We start from the raw sequence: 18334 nt of genomic DNA on the forward strand, positions 1-18334 counted from the left end.
GAATTATTCACCTTGAAATTTCACCATGGTGGTGATTTCACTGATGAAATTGAGTTTGAATACGGCGGGGGTCAGGTAAACTATGTGGATAATGTGAATTCTGATCTGTTTTCATTGATAGTTATGAATGATATGTTGTTAGCATTAGGTTATTCAGAAGAGGATGTTGTGGTTTACCATTTTAGGGTTCTAAGGGTAGATTTAATGGTAGGTTTAAGGCCTCTAGGCACTGACAGTGATATCATTAGAATGCTTAGCTATGTTGAAACAAACAAAGTGCTAGATGTGTATATTCAACATGTTAGCAGATTTTCTAAAAAGGATGTTGAAAAAGAACCTGAATATGTAGACTTGAGTGATGAAGGAAGTTATGAGGATAGTGATCTGCAGGATGAAGATAGTGAATGTGATAGTGTTGATGGTAGTTATGAAGGTTCTTGTGAAGGTAGTGCAAGTGAAGGTGAAAATGCAGAAGGTGTACAGACTACCCCTAGCAAACGTGTAAAGTCTACAACTAGGAAAAGTGTAAAGGCTAAGAGTAGGAAAGATACAATTGATAAGGTAGGTCAGGAAGATGATGAGGATGATGAAGATCCAGACTACATATTTGATAAAGATAATGTAGTGGAAGATTATAGTGTAGATATGGATGAATATAAGGTTGCAATAGATGTTGACATTACTGAAGAGCATGAACAAGATATTGATGTAGATGAAAACAATGACCAGGTTGATTTAGATGGTTTCGAAAGTTTAACTGACTCAGATGTTGACACAGCTCTTGAAAGAGCTTGTAGGAGTGTTAGGAAAAACAAGAGAAGGTGTAAAACATCAAGTGAACGTCCCTTTTATCTTGGACAGTCATTTGCTGATAAGGACAGTATTAAGCTGATGGTCAAGAATCATGCAATTTATACCAGGAGACAACTCCATAGTACAAGGAATGATAACACCAGATTCCGGGTCAAATGTTTGGGTGGGATTCCAAAACGGACTAGTTGTGAAATAAATGTTGAAGGCACCTCACAACCACCTGCATTTAAGGGCAATTATAGAAAGACCCAAGAGGCAGAGGGGCCCTCACACGTAGGAACAACAAAGGGCAATTCAGGGAATTCAACACCTAACCCTAACCCTAACCCTAAAAAGAACATACCACCCTGAAAGAATGTAACTCTCTTGCCTTCTTCTCATTCATTCACATCAATATATAAAGATTACAATCAATCTCTTCTTTTGGAGAGAATATTACATAATAAATATAACAAATACTGTTTCCTATTATACATTGTCTATTACACCCCCGCAGTCGAAGCCAGAGGAGGGCGAATGCTGAGACTGGAGCGGAAATCATCAAATAAGACTTTAGGCAGACCCTTGGTAAATATGTCAGCCACTTGAAAACGCGTAGGAATGTGAAGAATACGAACTGTACCGCGTTGAACCAGATCCCGAACAAAGTGAATATCTAGTTCGATGTGCTTCGTACGTTGATGTTAAACAGGATTACCGGATAAGTAAATTGCACTGATATTGTCACAGTACACAAGGCTAGCTGTGGTGACAGGTCGATGTAGCTCCAAGAGAAGGTTGCGAAGCCAACAAATCTCAGCAACGACATTGGCAACACCCCTGTATTCGGCTTCAGCACTAGATCTAGAAATAACGGATTGACGTTTAGACGACCAGGAGACAATGTTTGGCCCTAAATAGACACAGTAGCCGGAAGTGGAGCGTCTCGTATCCGGACAACCTGCCCAATCGGCAACGGTATATGCACGTAAAGAGAAGTCCGCTGAGGTACCGATGGTGAGACCGTGAGAGGAGGTACCTTGTAGATATCGTATAATGCGTTTGAGAGCATTCCAGTGGTCGACTTTCGGTGCATGCATATACATGCAGACTTGCTGCACAACGTAACAAATATCGGGTCGCGTGAATGTTAGATATTGTAGGGCGCCCGCAAGACTACGATACAACGTTGGATCCTCAAAATCAGCGCCCGAATTTGAGCCAAGTTTTGGCTTAGTATCAACGGGGGTCGCAACCGGTTTACATGTAGACATACCGGCTCGATCAATGATCTCCTTTGCGTAAACCTGTTGAGAAAGAAACATGGTGTTACCTTGCCGTCGAACGTGGATACCCAAAAAATGATTGAGTTGCCCGAGGTCTTTCATCGCAAATTCAGCAGAGAGATGAGACATAAGGTGCATGCGAAGAGAGTCTGTCGATGTTGTAAGAATGATGTCATCAATTTAAATTAGCAAGTAGGCTGTAGCTCCATTGTGGCGATAAGTGAAAAGAGAATTGTCACACTTGCTTTGTTTGAATCCCAAGGAGAGAACAAAATCTGTAAAGCGTTGGTACCATGCACGAGGGGCCTGTTTCAAACCATAAAGCGACTTCTTTAATAAGCACATATGATCGGGATATTGTTGATGACGAAACCCCATAGGTTGGTACATGTATACTGTCTCGTTAAGGTTACCATGAAGAAACGCATTGGTAACAACGAGTTGATGAATGGGCCACGATTGTGACAAGGCAAGTGACAAAACAGTGCGTATGGTAGTGGGTTTCACAACAGGACTAAATGTTTCACCACAGTCCACCCCAAGTTGTTGATTACTACCATCACAAACAAGACGTGCTTTGTATCGTTCCAATGTACCATCTAACCGAAATTTGTGGCGAAATAGCCACATGCTACGTAACACATGCATATTAGGCTCCCTCGGAACTAGAACCCACGTCTTATTTTTAATAAGAGCATTAAATTCGGTGGTCATGGCATTATGCCATTCCGTGTTGGACAAGGCGTCCTTTGGGTTTTTAGGTATAGGGATGATGGGCGAGGAATGAAGGTTAAAGATATTTTTCGGTTTAACGATTCCATCCATTGAACGAGTGCGGATGGTTCGGGTAGGAGGAGGGGGAGGGGGTGGGGTTGGAGGGGAAGGTGAAGTGCGAGTGGGCTGTGAAGTAGGGGAAGGTATTGGGTTAGAGGCTGGCGTGGATGGGGAGTGGGCAGCCGACGCATATGGGCCAAGGGAGGAGGTAGGTAGTGGGTTGGAGTGTATCACAGGTGGGCCTTGATTGGAGTTGGGTGGAGGGCTGTGATGAGTGGGGGGGTGATGGGCCGGTATGTGAGTGGGGCGGTGGTGGGTTGGATGGAGGGCTGTTAGGAGTGGTAAGTGGGCTGTTTGAAGTGGTAGGGGATGGGCCGAATAAATGAAGTGGGAGGGAGTGGGTGGAGGTTTCGAGTTGGACAGGGGAAGAGGTGGAAGGAGGGGTGGTAGCAGGAGTAGGTGGGTAAGGGCCGACAGGAGGGAAGGGTAGAGGATGAAGGTTAACGGTAAGGAAGTCATAAGAGTGAAGAGAGGGTTTTGGATTATTAGCAAAGGGAAAGATAGTTTCGTCAAAGATGACGTGACGGTTAATAATAATTTTTCGTGTTTCTAGGTCGAGACATTTGTATCCCCGATGGTTGGTAGGATAACCAAGGAAGCCGCAAGGCATGGACTGATATTGAAGTTTGTGAATAGTGGTATAAGGAACGAGAGGGTAGCATAGGCAACCAAAAACACGTAGATGCGAGTACAGGGGGATTCGTTGGTATAGCTTTTGGGTAGGAGAAATGTTATGAAGAAGTTTGCTTGGTAAGATATTTTGGAGGTAGGTGGCAACCTCCAAGGCATGGGGCCAATATGTGTTTGGTAAAGAGGAATGGGCCAAGAGTGTGCGGATAATATTATTTGTGGACCGTATCTTTTGTTCGGCCTTCCCGTTTTGGGAAGAGGTGTATGGGCAGGAGAATCGGAAAATCATGCCATGTTTATTACAAAATTGCTTAAACAAGAGATTATTATATTCGGTGCCGTTATCACATTGAAACTGTTTGATCTTACGTTCAAATTGTGTATGAATCATGTTTGAGAAGGTGGTGAATATAGAGAAAACTTGGGATTTGTTTGTAAGAGGGTAAGTCCATAGAAAATTGGAAAAAATCATCAAGAAAAAGAATGTAATAACGGTGACCCCCCGTACTAAGTATCGGGGAGGTCCAAAGGTCGCTATGAATGATATCAAATGGTAATTTTGTAACATTGGTTGAATCAATAAAAGGTAGTTTAATATGTTTACCAAACACACAAGATTGACAAACATTATTTTTCAATTGTCCACAATTAATAAAACTAGAATGTTTAAGGGAATGCAATAAAGACGATCCCGGATGACCGAGACGTTGATGCCATGTGTCTTGAGAGATGGCATTGAGGGCGGTGGGAGAAGTGAGCTTGATGACTTGAGAAGGATCAAAGGTGTAGAGATCTCCTGAGCTATTGCATCGTAGGATAGGAGTCCGAGTCTTGAGATCCTTCACCAAAAAACCATACGGGTCAAATTCAATAGATAAATTATTGTCGGTAGTAAAGCGACTAACAGAAAGTAGGTTTTTAATTAGAGAGGGTGCGTAAAGGACTTGGTTCAGTTTAAAAGGTGGGAGGGGAGGGGGTAGGGTAAGGTCGCCTTGTCCGTACACGGGAATGGTTTGACCATTTCCGACAATGATGTTTCGAATCATGCTAGTATTAAATAAAGACGAGAGTTTAGAGTTAGAAGTCATGTGACCTGTGGCACCCGTATCCATAGCCCAAGATGGATCATTGAGAGACAAAACATACATAGCTTGATTGATATTGGTAGGCATGTGAGTGGCAGCAAAAGACTGAGCTGGGCGAGGGCCTAATATTCCTGCAGCTGAGTTGTTCGGTTTAGTTGGGTATGGGCAGGGAGGTAAGGAGGCCTAACTGTTCCATTGTTGTGATTGTTGTGGCTGGGTGCCATTATTATTTGGGCCGGCCCAAGGAGCAAAGAAGGTCCACAAGTAAAATCCACCAAAAGGAGTAGTAACAGGCGTTGAGTTCTGTCCACCATAACCGAAGGAGGAGGACCCGCTCCCACGACCGCCGCTACCCCGACCGTCGTTCCAGCCGCCATTCTGACCACGACCGTGGCCACGTCCGCGGCTCCTACCGCGTCCCCGCTCGGAGATATCCGCGCGTTGTTCTCTGTGCTCGGGCTTGTCTCGTGATTCGACGGTGGCGTTGAGAGCCGTTCCAGCCGTCCGTGCCGCATGTCGGACCTGATTGAGCTTGCGTGATTCAGCCATGCACAGCCTGGATCGCGTGTCGTAAAAATCGGGCAGGGGTTTCATCTGTTGTATAACTGATGCTGTGTTCTCATATTGGTCATTCAAGCCGGTAAGAAGTTGCAAAACAAGCTGTTCGTCGGTAATCGGGGAGCCAAGATTAGTCAGTTGGTCAAAAATCACCTTGAGTGCTTGACAGTAAGCAGACATGTTCGGGAATGTAACTCTCTTGCCTTCTTCTCATTCATTCAGATCAATATATAAAGATTACAATCAATCTCTTCTTTTGGAGAGAATATTACATAATAAATATAACAAATACTGTTTCCTATTATACATTGTCTATTACACCCACTTGCCCTTGGATGCTATATGTTTCCAAAGTTAAAAAAGCAGGCTCTTGGATTGTGAAAACCTTAAACAAAGAACATGTTTGTTTGAATACCAGAGATGTTAGACTGTGCACAATTGCTTGGTTAGCCAAGAAAATTCAACACATTGTTAAAAAACAATCCTGCGATACCACTAAAAGCTCTACAGGAAGATCTACAAAGGAAATATCTAGTGGAAATGACTTTGCATCAAGTGTTTAGGGCTAAGATGAAGGCAACAGAGAAAGTGCAGGGTCATTATAAGGCTCAATGTGAGAATCTCAGGGATTATGGTGAGGAGCTTCTCAAATCTAATCCTAGAAGCACAGTTAAGATAGATGTTGAACCTTGTTGCAATCCTTGCAGTCCAACAATGTAATTCGAAAAAGTTAAGGAAACCAAGAAAACTTAATATGAGCCATTGATTGATTGTTTTATACGGTTGAGATCAAATGAAGATCAAAAGCTGATTAACAAAAAATATAATATTGTTATTTGTATTATAAGGGTAGTTTCGAAAAGTGTAAATACATTACAATTCTTGGGAGTATGAAACCTGCACCATGTACGATTACATCAATCAAAAGCAAAATATCTACTTTTGCATATAAAGAATCATTACACTTTTTGTCTCCAGGAATCTTTTATCACAAAAACACATATCCCCATGAGATAGTCATTGTTGATGAAAGTTCTTCATAAAAATCTCTCAATGTTCATCCTTCCTACAACATTCTAAGCATTGCAAAAAATCTGATTATTAAGAAAAAGAACAACAATTCGCGGAGAGTTACATGGAACAACTGAAGTAAAACAAAAGGTGCCGTTTACTTTTAATATATCGTTCAAAATTTGTTGTCGTTTTAAGATCAACAGATAGATTAAACCAGATTGTAAAAAAGCATGAAAAATGGTAAATGGTTTTTCTCAACAATACTAGATGAAAACCTGTTTCATCAATGGTCAAAAGGTTTATTTTGTATTTTCATCTTTTGTATAACTTTAAAAATCAATCTTCCCAAAATTTCTACCATTTGAAAAGTCTAGCGCATCGACTTAACTAGTTTGTTTTTGGGGGTAGAAAGAAGGTTTTTTTATAGTTTTTGGGGCTTTGTTTATGTAGAATCTGGGCTTTTATATACAGGTTTGGGTGTTGCTTCATACACATTTGGGTTAAAAAAAATATTACATACGACTGTAGATAAAATTATAGATTTGTTGTTTGTGTATTTTTTGTAAGGGTTATGATTTGTTGTTAATGTTGAATAACAAAAAGTGTTTGTGTGTGGTTTTAAAGGTGTTACAAGAAAATATTCTATTGAAAAAAAAAGGATTTACTTTTGTTCATAATGAATTTCGGTTGGAAACAAAAGGAAAAAAACATTTAATTAGGGTGTGGATATATGTCATTACACTGAACGATGTAAAAGCTATGCAGTTAATAGCGGCGCTATTGCGGTGCAATAGCGGTTAGTGGACACCTGGGCTTGTAGCGGTCCAAATAGCGGTTGGTTATTGCGGAACCGCTATTAGCGACGCTATAACCCGCTATTTGGCCGCTATTTGAAGACCTGTATAGCGCCTACTGGACCGATTTTAGCGGTTAGCCCAAATTTAATGAAAAGCCCACTTTTATTAATTAAACCCATTACAGTAAAAGGCGCAAATGTTTGATAAAACCTAGATACGACCAATTAAACCTAAATTAATGATGTACGACGACCAATGTTTTGGAGCGCACACTGGTTTGAGGTCGCTGGAAGCACTTCTTCATCAGGAAGCTTGTTCATAATCCGAATCGAAGCTAAATCTTTCAATTGCTGGAAGCTAGTGCCTCGTCTGCCTCGTCTGATACTCAGAGTTCATCTTGGTTTCGAATTTTGTTCTCTTCTGCAGTCTTCAATAACCATCGCAGGTTGATGTAGACTCGGAGGAAGATATCATTGCTTATGACTAGATCGTGTTTCAAACATCGACACTTTATGTTTTTATGTTTTGAAGTGGAGACATTACCAATAATATTTGGAATGATAAAACTATGAATTTTGATATTACTATTAGTATTTTTCAAAGACATATATATATATATATATATAGAGGATGGTTCAAATGAAAACCACTTTTATTGTGAAAACTCGAAAACTAACTAAAAAACACCTAAAAAACACACAAAAATTTTTTTTTTTCAATTTTTTTATAAAAATCGCTGGTTTTTATATATTAAAAAAAACTTAAAAAAAAAATTGGTAGTACACATGTCTAGTACACATACACATGTGTAGTATTACACATGTGCACTACACAAAAAAAAAAATATTTTTTTTTATTTTTTTGAAAAAAATTTTATATAAAAAAACCTGCGAAAATTATTATGCAAAAAAAAATTTGGTATGTTTTTTTGGCTTTTTTAGTTAGTTTTCGAGTTTTCACAATAACTAGTGGTTTTCATTTGAACCTTCCCCTATATATATATATATATATATATATATATATAAGTACATAAATTATGCATCGTATAAAAATTACCGCTATATCACCGATATACCACCGCTATAACCTATATATCGTATAGCAGACCTTGACCGCTATCCACTATTTTACCGCTTTAACTGCTTAGTGTAAAAGGAATGGACTTTTTTCGGGTTTATGTTTGTAAGTACTGAACACTACATTTTTTTGTAGTATGTGTTTCTTGCTTTTGTTTGTTGGTGTTGAATAACAAAGAAACCTAAGTATTAGTTTACCGTAATATTTTGTTTTATGTATGGTGCTATGCTTAAAATATCTTATTACTTGCTTATATAAAAAACCATATGGGCATTGTTTTATGTATGGTGTTCTGCTTAAATATTTATATGTACAAATGTACATGTAACAGAAAAATTGTGGGGCAACTATGTTGTAACATTAACGTGTGTTTTACCTATATAGAATAAATGATTTTTGAAAAAAAAAGTTTTACATAAGCCAAGTGAAAAAAAAATGTTACAACATTCAACTATGTTACACTAAACAAAGATGTCTTTTTGTATTAACAATTTCCATAAAAAGGATGCGGAGGAAAGACTTTACAAAAATGGTACAATAAAAAATTGTCATTTGATGTGACAATATCAATAGCACTCAGTGATAAAAAAGAAATCTGAGAAATTGTGAATTCTCTTCCCAATATATCATAATAGCCCCCTATATTTTATCTTTTTATGTGTGGTGTACAAGTGTGTTAGGATCTGAGGCTCTCATGATTGTGTTTGTTTGTATGAACTTGACATATCAATAAATGTAAAACAATCTAAAGTGCAGCGGAAATGGATACAAACTTTGTAAACACAATCAACGGAAGAAAATAGTTTGATAAACACATGCTTTTCATTGAGTCGAAGGGTTAAACAATACAAAGCAAATGATTACAGCATGGTTGCACAAGATGAAAGGATTGAATTGAGGAGGAGAACTCACTCAAAACGAATCAAATGTAATAGTACAGAGTACCGCTCCATTTATAGGCAAACCAAACTACTGATGTACCTCAGCTGACGTCACCATGATAGTGACATCTAACGACCTAACAAACTATAAACACTGTTCTATACAAACTACTGATATACAACATCTGATAATCAGCATAATACAAACTAGAGATAACTACTGCTTCACGTTCCACTGTTGTAGCCTAAGCACCGATTACTTGAACACCAGTGCTTTCTTCAAAAGGTGATCAGTCTTTGAATGAGCAGTGCTTGAGTCTTCAGCAGTACTTAGAACACAGCAGTAGATAGAGCAACAGAGTTTATCTTCAGCAGTCTTTTGAGTATCATCAGTGTTTGATTCATCAGTTGTTGTAGTTGAGCAGCACTTAAGATCGATCAGCTGTTAGAATACCACTGTCAAGGGGAGAGCAAAGTGTAAACTGCTGCTTATTGGTAGTCCACTGATGTGATCCGGTTTTGGCTTTACATTATCTGTTCCTCTGGTAGGGTTCAATCCCAACAATCTCCCCTTGGAACAGATAATGCCAAAACCCTTCATTATTCAGGACCTTTATTACTCATCAAGAGTGTCTTAGCTTGTTCTTTGAATTCAGCTTCAAATTCCTTTGCACTCTGGTCATCCTCATCCCTACAAAGTGAAAGTTCAAGGAGATCCTGCAAATCTTCAACACTAAGGCCTAGTGCTTCTTTCCTTGATATGTACTTCACTTCGCCATTGGCTCTGACCAGGGTCAATACGTGGGTCTTTTGATCAGACATCCACTTTAGTATTTTTAAGCCAAGTGGGTTTCTTGGGAGAGACTTATTTGCTGATGAGTTGAGAGATGATGGCCTTGAAAACATCTGCAGACTTTCAGACATTCTTTTGAAAGCTTCTTCAATGACTTTGTCTGCTGCAGCTATATCTTCTGCAGTTTCTTGTTCAATAAGCTCTTGTCTTTCAAATTCTGTCTTGTCTTTTGCAGTGTTTGGAGATGCAGGTTTGTTGAGTACCTTCTTAAAAAGGTTTTGAAGCTTTGATGAGCTGTCTTCATTCAGACCCATTTTTAAGATGGTGTCCTTGAGATACTCTGCTTCTTTTTCTATGACCTCTTCTTCAGTCAGCTGTTTGCCTTCATCTTGGTTTGACCCAAGAGTAGGACTGTCTGCTGATTTTAACATTGTCTTGAGGTTTTCAATTTTCTGTTCAAGCTTCATCATATGTTCTCTTTTCTTTGAAGCATCTGAAGCAGTTTTCTTCCTTTTCTTTAGCCTCTCATAGGCTTCATCAATCTGCTGCCTAGACCATTTTGATATGGCTTCAGCAGTGTCCATCTTAGCATCCACTAGCTCCTTTTTCTTTCCTTTATATTCAGCAGTGAGGTCAGCAATGAGCTTTTTGTATTTACTCCAATTTGGAGCATTTTTCTTCTTTGAAGGATCATTCTTGATTCTTTGGATTCTTTCAGCCTCATGCTTCAAAGCTACTAATGGCCATTCTTTAAACTGTTGTTCTTCAGCAGGATAGAACTTTTCTTTCATGATGAAGGCTAGAAGTTGTTCTCTTAACTTCTTCTTTTGATCAGCCTTTTCTTTGTCTAGTTCTTATGCAAATTCTTCTATCTGCTTTACCTTTGTAAGGTAGAACTCCAGTCTTTTAGCAATGCCTTCTTCGCTTAGACTTTCCTTTTCACTGTCAACCTTAGCTTTTACTTTAGCCTGCCTTGCCTTGATCTTGAGGTAATCATCCATATCCTCTGGTGGCATGTAGCCTATGAGTGAGGAGAATCTTCTTTTTGAAGGATCTTCTTCTGTATAGAATTGCCTCATCTCATTTTTGAGAGCTTCAATTTCCAGTGGATATTTTGCAGCATTAGGATCATGTATTCCCTCATTGGCAGGTATTGGCTTTCTTTTTCTACTGAGGAGCTTTGGTTGTGATATAGGAAAGGATAGGGCAGTGGTGGATGATTGACTAACAACTGTTGAAACAACTGGTGTCTCAACTGCTGTTGTCATCACAACTGCTGATGTATCAGCAGATGTCTTCTGCTTTTGAGCAGGGGTTATTGTGGCAGTTGTTTGGGTGGTGATCAGTGGTTGACTAGCAGTAGTTGAAACAACTTGTGTTTCAACTGCTGTTGCCATTACAACAGATGTTGTGACACCTGTTGTCTTCTGCTTTTTGGCAGGGGGTGATGATGGTTTGGTAGTTTTTGGTTTTGATGGTGGTTTTTGTGTTGTGGACACAGATGGTGGTGGTGGAACAGTAGTTGTGGTGGTGTGTGGTGATGTGGTGTGTGTTGGAGGTGTTTGTGTTGATGATATGGCAGTTGTTTGGCTACTGACAGCAGTTTTTGTAACTGTTGAAGTATCAGCTGTTTGATTTGAAGATTTTGTATCAGTTGTTTTTGTAACTGCTGATGTATCTTCTGGTTCAATATATATTCCATCTTCAATTCCTTTCTTTCTTAACCTGATTTTCTCCCCCTTTTTGGCATTATCTGCCAGGGGTGTATCCATGAAGAAGATGGTAGATGGAGCTTTTTCACTCTGGGCAGTCTTTTGGATGCTAGCCTTTATAGCTTTGATATCTGCTTGAGTGACTTTGAACCTTGATTCCACCATGTTGGTCAGCATTTGTACTTGAAGAGCATGCTTTTGAGCAGCCATTTGTTGCTGTTTTTCAAGCATGGGTTGAAAGATATTCCATAGCTCATTTGCAGCAAATGCTTGTGGAGCAGATGCTTGAGCAGGAGGAACAGTTGATTAGGCTTTTTGAGCTTCTAACAGCTGCTGCACCATATCTTTTATCTCGGCAACAGAAGATTCCAAGTTTTCAACTCTGGCCGTCAATTCATTATACTTTGAATCATCACCTGAATTAACAGGATCATCTGAATCCCCACCAGTGGTGGTTGTATCAATGTGTGACTTAGGAGCTGAGTCCCAAAAATCATCCATTGATGCCCCTTTTTCTTGGTACTGGGGACTTCTTTCTTCAGCAACCGATAAACCTTTGATGGTACCGGTGGTTAGAATTAACTCACCGGTGGTTACCGATGTTGCCATGGAAGAAATTGCCTTCAAGGGAGTCTTAGTAATGTAACAACTGTCCAACTGAAGATCTGTTGATCCATCAGTTGTAGTTGCTGCTCCACTTGAACTACCACCGAGAGTTACTTGTAACTCAGGGGTGTAACCTCCTCAGCTGTTGCTGGGGTAGCAGAGGTATGAGCATCAGACCCAGTCACTTGTGGAGGTATACTCTCAGTAATGGGTGATGGAGAGGAACTGGTTTATATCTGTGCCATATCAACTGCATGCAACAGGGGTATTATTGATTGTGGCAATATGATTGGTGAGGGTATAGGTGTTGAAAGAGACATGTCCTTGGGATCAGGACTGTGGAAGATGGATCCGAGTGGGTCCAGAGCTTCATATTGTGGTGTCCCTGTGCTTACAACCTGATCCTTTTGAGAGGATGCAGGAGGAGTTTTAGGCTGGGGTTGAGATCTTTCTTCCATCTGCTGTGAGGAAGTAGCAGCAGTGGTTACTTGTGACTTTTGTGTTGTCACTAGCATTGACTCTGGGATCTCATCTTCCAGAGTTGCCTTTGGTGTGAGTTTGGTGGGTTTTCTGGATGTTTTTCTTTTGGTCTTTTTGGTGGCAGGTGTGGGTTTCAAAGCAGTGGGTGTGCTACTTTGATCACCTGGAGCAGTGGGCTCAGCAGCAGGTGCCTGGGGAGCAATGGTAGCTGCTAAAATCTGCTCAGGAACCTCTGCTTGTGTTTTGGAAATTAAGGTTTCATCAGACTTTAGATATTTATTGAGAAAATTCAATTTTAACTATTTTTAAGGCTTTATTTTGATTTTCTGAAAGCATTTTGACGCTATTTACACATGGAGTACAAGATAACTTGCTTTGATCCATGTTTAGCATTCCAATCCTATAGATGAAATTTTCAAAGGTAGATGTATCAAATTCTTAGGTTTGTACATCTGCCAACTGATCTTTAGGATGGACATGATGCAGAGAAATCAAACCTTTTTCATAGCAATCCCCCACAAAGTGGTGTCTGATGTCAAGTGATGATGGATGAATGAGATACTGGATTTTGGTCAAACACTGTTTGTTCATCAGTGGATGAGCTTTAACAGCTGTTTTGTACATCTGCTGCTCTGATGATGGAAATGATTTTAGTATCACGTCCAACATCTGTTGATGGTGAATGTGAGTTACCTGCAGAATCAAATTCTTGACAAATACATTTTAGATGCTAATTTATCAGAATTAATCATATTAACAGGGTTTACAGGGATTTTTAACGTAGAAAATTTTCTAGCCCTTGCATTCAGGTTTTACCACTTATCTATTTCAAGTTTTGAACACTTCTATAGATTTTGACAGTGGTTGAGTATCCCAGATGATTATCACATTTAGCTTTGATCACTCATTTTGTGTTTTAATATTCCTTTTGAGAACTTAGAGTAAAACATGAGCAACCAGATGTTTGAAATTTATTAACAATCAACTTTGATATGAGATGGAAACTTGAGTTTGAAATGTCCCTAACTATTTCACCATCTCCTTTTGATTCATTATCAAGGAATATATCACCCTATGCAAAAATAAAAGGATTCTATATCCCAACAGGTGATTGAACTTTTATTACCAAAAACAAGTAAAAGTGCAAAGTATATCATTCTTAAGGAAAAATAAAGAATAATATATCCTGTTTTATTTGAAGAGTAAAAGTTTTCTGATAATAAAATCAATTAGATCTGGTGTGTCTCAAGAGTTAAAGTAACTTCGAATAAGGTCAAGATCATTTCATTCTCAAGCTTAGGACAATGGTCAGTGGTTTGAACCAAAGTCCTGTAACCACTGTTTGGTACCATTTCCTTGTCAGTTGATTGTTACCATGAGGAGCCCGTTCACAAAGGTTTTGAAAGTTCTTTGTGAACCTTATTACCATGTGAATAATTTATGAGAAATTTGGCCTATTCCTCTTTATTAAAAAATATCTGGAGATACTTTTGTTACCTGAACTTCCCTGATATAGTGATTAAGCATGGTTGATTGATGACATTATGTTTAACCAAAAATGCAGATCTATTTTTGGTTTTCCTTTTGTAGGATTAACCTGTGGACTCTTAAGTGTTTTGGACTTATACCCTTTTCTTCTGAATTCAAAAGTTTTGAGATAAACACACTTTTTAGTTTTTAGTGATTCTTCTTCTTTCCCTTTTTACCCTTTCCATAGAAGAGTATTGAAACTTTTACTGGAAGGTTTTCAAGGAAAGAATACTTAATCAAAAATCATTTTCAGCAATGTTTTGAGAAATTTGGACATTTTTGCACTTGCGTATGCCAACCTTCTCATTACCTATGATCTGGACATTTTTTACTCCTGATTTTCTTAATGTATTTTAACATAGTTGATTTTGTCCTTTTGAGGAACTCAACCTGTTTTCAACACATAAGATCTGAATGACTAAAGTTTTAATTTCCCTCTTTTATGTTGTCAAAAACACTAATGTTTTAAGAACATAGGTTTTTGTTAATCTGAGGTTCATACTTTAGCATTTAATGAAAACATCACAAATATCAAAACAACAATTGAAATCAATTTTTAAAATATCGAACGATCCCATAATTTATCAGATATTTTACAGATCTGAAAACTATGAGTGACTTGTGCATGATATCATTGGTTGCGTGAAATTTGTGTGTCATATGACATCTTGGTTGATTTACAGAGTTTCTGAATAACCATTTTGATCATGATTCACTCGTTACTCTGTTTTTCAACTGAATACAACCACCCTTAGTATCAATGAACTTTGAGCCGAACTGTTATGTCAAATTGATTGTTAGATCGAATTTGACTGTCCAGGCTCTGATACCAATTGTTAGGATCTGAGGCTCTCATGATTGTGTTTGTTTGTATGAACTTGACATATCAATAAATGTAAAACAATGTAAAGTGCAGCGGAAATGGATACAAACTTTGTAAACACAATCAACGGAAGAAAATAGTTTGATAAACACATGCTTTTCATTGAGACGAAGGGTTAAATAATACAAAGCAAATGATTACAGCATGTTTACATACTAAACTCCCCCTCAGCCTGATACTCCAGAGTTGGTTGCACAAGATGAAAGGATTGAATTGAGGAGGAGAACTCACTCAAAACGAATCAAATGTAACAGTACAGAGTACCGCTCCATTTATAGGCAAACCAAACTACTGATGTACCTCAGCTAACGTCACCATGATAGTGACATCTAACGACCTAACAAACTATAAACACTGTTCTATACAAACTACTGATATACAACATCTGATAATCAGCATAATACAAACTAGAGATAACTACTGCTTCACGTTCCACTGTTGTAGCCTAAGCACTGATTACTTGAACATCAGTGCTTTCTTCAAAAGGTGATCAGTCTTTGAATGAGCAGTGCTTGAGTCTTCAGCAGTACTTAGAACACAGCAGTAGATAGAGCAACAGAGTTTATCTTCAGCAGTCTTTTGAGTATCATCAGTGTTTGATTCATCAGTTGTTGTAGTTGAGCAGCACTTAAGATCGATCAGCTGTTAGAATACCACTGTAAAGGGGAGAGCAAAGTGTAAACTGCTGCTTATTGGTAGTCCACGGATGTGATCTGGTTTTGGCTTTACATTATCTGTTCCTCTGGTAGGGTTCAATCCCAACAAAGTGTATAGGGTATGTAGGGGCTATGTGTTCTAAACTATGGTATGTAACATTTTTTTTAGAAAACAAAATTGTATATTTCTAATTAAAAAACAAACTAAATCCGTATACACACTAAGGTCTATACACTAGTTCTAATTAAAAAAAACACTAAATCCATATATATACTAAGGTCCATGCAGTGTATATTACACTAGAAAAAAACGTGTCAACTTAAATGTTACGGAATGTTACTTAGTGTTGCAAAAGGATGAGATATTTTTTTAATAACATGTTATGTATATTCGTTAAAAGGCTGGTGTGTGTGATAATGTATATCATGTATATAACACCTAAATATTTATGAAAATGTAACACCAGTCTACGAAAAATATCATTAAGGGTGTAAATGTTATATAATTTATTACTTGGATCATTAAAAACATGAAACATTCTACAAAAAAGTTAATTTTTTTATTAAAAATGCAACAATTATGATATATATATATATATATATATATATATATATATATAAATAAAAAGGTTTTTTTTATTTTGTTTGTTGGTGTTGAATAACAAAAACGTTTTTTTTGTGTGTGTGAATTTAAAATTGTTAAAAAAAATGTTTTGTTTTGATACAAAGGATACTTGTTAGGCCGTACAATTTAAAAAAAAAATGTATAAAAAAGGTTCACATTTAGAAGAAAATGTAACAAAAAAAGGGATAGAAGTTAGTTTGACAAAAACAGATCGGTGTGTGTTGTTATATAAAGTATATTTCTATTTTTTTGGTGCTGAATAATAGTAGTAACATTACTTATGTATAAAGTATATTTCTAATTTTTTGGTGCTGAACAATAGTAGTAACATTACTTATGTGATTTTACAATGTTACAAAAAATTTTCTATGAAAAAATGTTACTTGGTATGCCACACAATTTCAAAAAATAAATAAAGTTAGATGTTGTTTTGAAAAAAAAAAAGTTACATTTGTTAGTATTGTTTCTTTATATGTACACAAAAACTATGTATATAAAGCTTTACATTGTTGGAATCTTGTATATTGTAACATGTTAATAAACCTTTTTGGAGCCTACGCATAGTAAAGATAAGCAACGGAGCGGGAAAAAGTGTGTCCGAAAAAGAAAGTACAAACAGTCAAGCTGTTTGATGGTGACCCATTTTCAAATAATGTAGCGCACAAAAAAGTATGTAGGTATGGGGTGTAGGTTAAACTTTAATATGCCCCATTTGTTTATTTTTTAAGCTACTTTGAAGAAAAAAAATTGTAAGAGATGAATCTTGTTTACTTCCCCCTTTGTTGCAACAAAAATAAAAATGTAACATTTGTTTATTGTTATTATAATGGGACACCTTTGTTATGAGACACCTTGTTATTATGTTGGAAAATAAAATGTAACAAGAAACAAAATAGTAAAGTTGTTGCTGGTTACATCTACATATTGAATGAAAAATCTAATTTAAGAAAAAAAAAATAGAAAAGATGTTGTTGGTCATGTAAAAAACAGGTAGGAAGAATAGGGTATATCTAAGTTCCCATGTAAAAAATTAAAATATACACAAAAAACATCAAACCACAACGCTCAAAATATAGCACCCTTAATTTGCGTTTTTTCATTGGTTCATATTATGTCACTATAAGAAATGTACCAAAAATAGTAAAAGTGTTGCTGATTACATCAACAAATGAATTTTACTTTTAGGGAAGAAGTATGACAACATGCTTTGTTAGGCTATGTTATATTGTACTGTAACATTTGTGGTGGGGATGATATATGTAACATGAGAAAAAAGTTATAATGATTGATTTGAAAAAATCAACTAGCACAATATAAGAAAAAAAGTCTTAAATATACCAAAAATAAAGCCATGTATCTTTTAATTAATATTTTACACCTTAGAAAATCTCTTTAGCTGCATCGAAAGATCACATCATACACTATTATACGTTTATTTCCATTATTTAAAATCATGCATATCACTATTAATGAAATGCAAAAATATATGGATTGGGTAGGTGAAAACAAACAATAAATTATATGAAATGGTGGTGGAGGATTCGCGACAACCCGCATCAACTTTGGGCACGGGTTATATTAGCAATTCATGGTCCGCACAGAGGTAAGGATATCATTCCCGTGAAGCGGTCTACAACGGGTTGGTGGAAAAATATAGCGGAATTGGACGGCAAGCTAGGGAAGACAGGTCTAAGGGTCAAAGATAAGCTTCTGGTTGAAGTGGGAGATGGAAGAAACACTTTTTTTGGCACGATAATTGGTTGGGTCGAGGGCCGTTGAAATATTTGTTCCCTAATATTTTCAAGTTGGCCATTGATAAAGGAGGGTATTTAGACTCCTATTTCGAGATGGTCGGGTCCACCTACCAGTGGAAATGGGGTTGGATAACAAACCCAAGGTCTGAGGTGGAATGGAGGGAAATTGGCAATTTAATGTGCTTTCTTCAGCAAGTTCGTTTCAAAGGCGGAAAGGATATGTGGCGTTGGGATAATGATCGAGGGGAGAGGTTCTCCACTAAAAGTATTCGCCAAGAGTTAGAGCTGAAGGGGACGGTTCCTAGCGACTGTGGATCCTTCAAATGGAATGCTTGGGCTCC

The 18334-nt window shown here is 37.6% G+C and overlaps 2 protein-coding genes across 2 annotated transcripts; both read right to left on the reverse strand.

The window, feature by feature from the left end:
- Nucleotides 1-1496: 1496 nt before the first annotated feature.
- On the reverse strand, nucleotides 1497-2117 carry LOC110901671 (uncharacterized mitochondrial protein AtMg00810-like). Its single transcript, XM_022148479.1, has one exon. It carries the CDS (start codon nucleotides 2115-2117, stop codon nucleotides 1497-1499), a length of 621 nt encoding a protein of 206 aa, XP_022004171.1.
- A 2693-nt stretch (nucleotides 2118-4810) lies between these two features.
- LOC110901670 (keratin, type I cytoskeletal 10-like) lies at nucleotides 4811-5365 on the reverse strand. Its single transcript, XM_022148478.1, has one exon. The coding sequence runs from the start codon at nucleotides 5363-5365 to the stop codon at nucleotides 4811-4813; it is 555 nt and encodes a 184-aa protein (XP_022004170.1).
- Nucleotides 5366-18334: the final 12969 nt, after the last annotated feature.

The sequence above is a fragment of the Helianthus annuus genome, chromosome 13 (genome assembly GCF_002127325.2).
Source record: "Helianthus annuus cultivar XRQ/B chromosome 13, HanXRQr2.0-SUNRISE, whole genome shotgun sequence".
Classification (NCBI taxonomy): Eukaryota; Viridiplantae; Streptophyta; class Magnoliopsida; order Asterales; family Asteraceae; genus Helianthus; species Helianthus annuus.

Excerpts from the sequence above, each read along its gene's own strand:
- LOC110901671 (XM_022148479.1), bottom strand. The coding sequence starts at position 2,117 with ATGTTTCTTTCTCAACAGGTTTACGCAAAGGAGATCATTGATCGAGCC.
- LOC110901670 (XM_022148478.1), bottom strand. The coding sequence starts at position 5,365 with ATGTCTGCTTACTGTCAAGCACTCAAGGTGATTTTTGACCAACTGACT.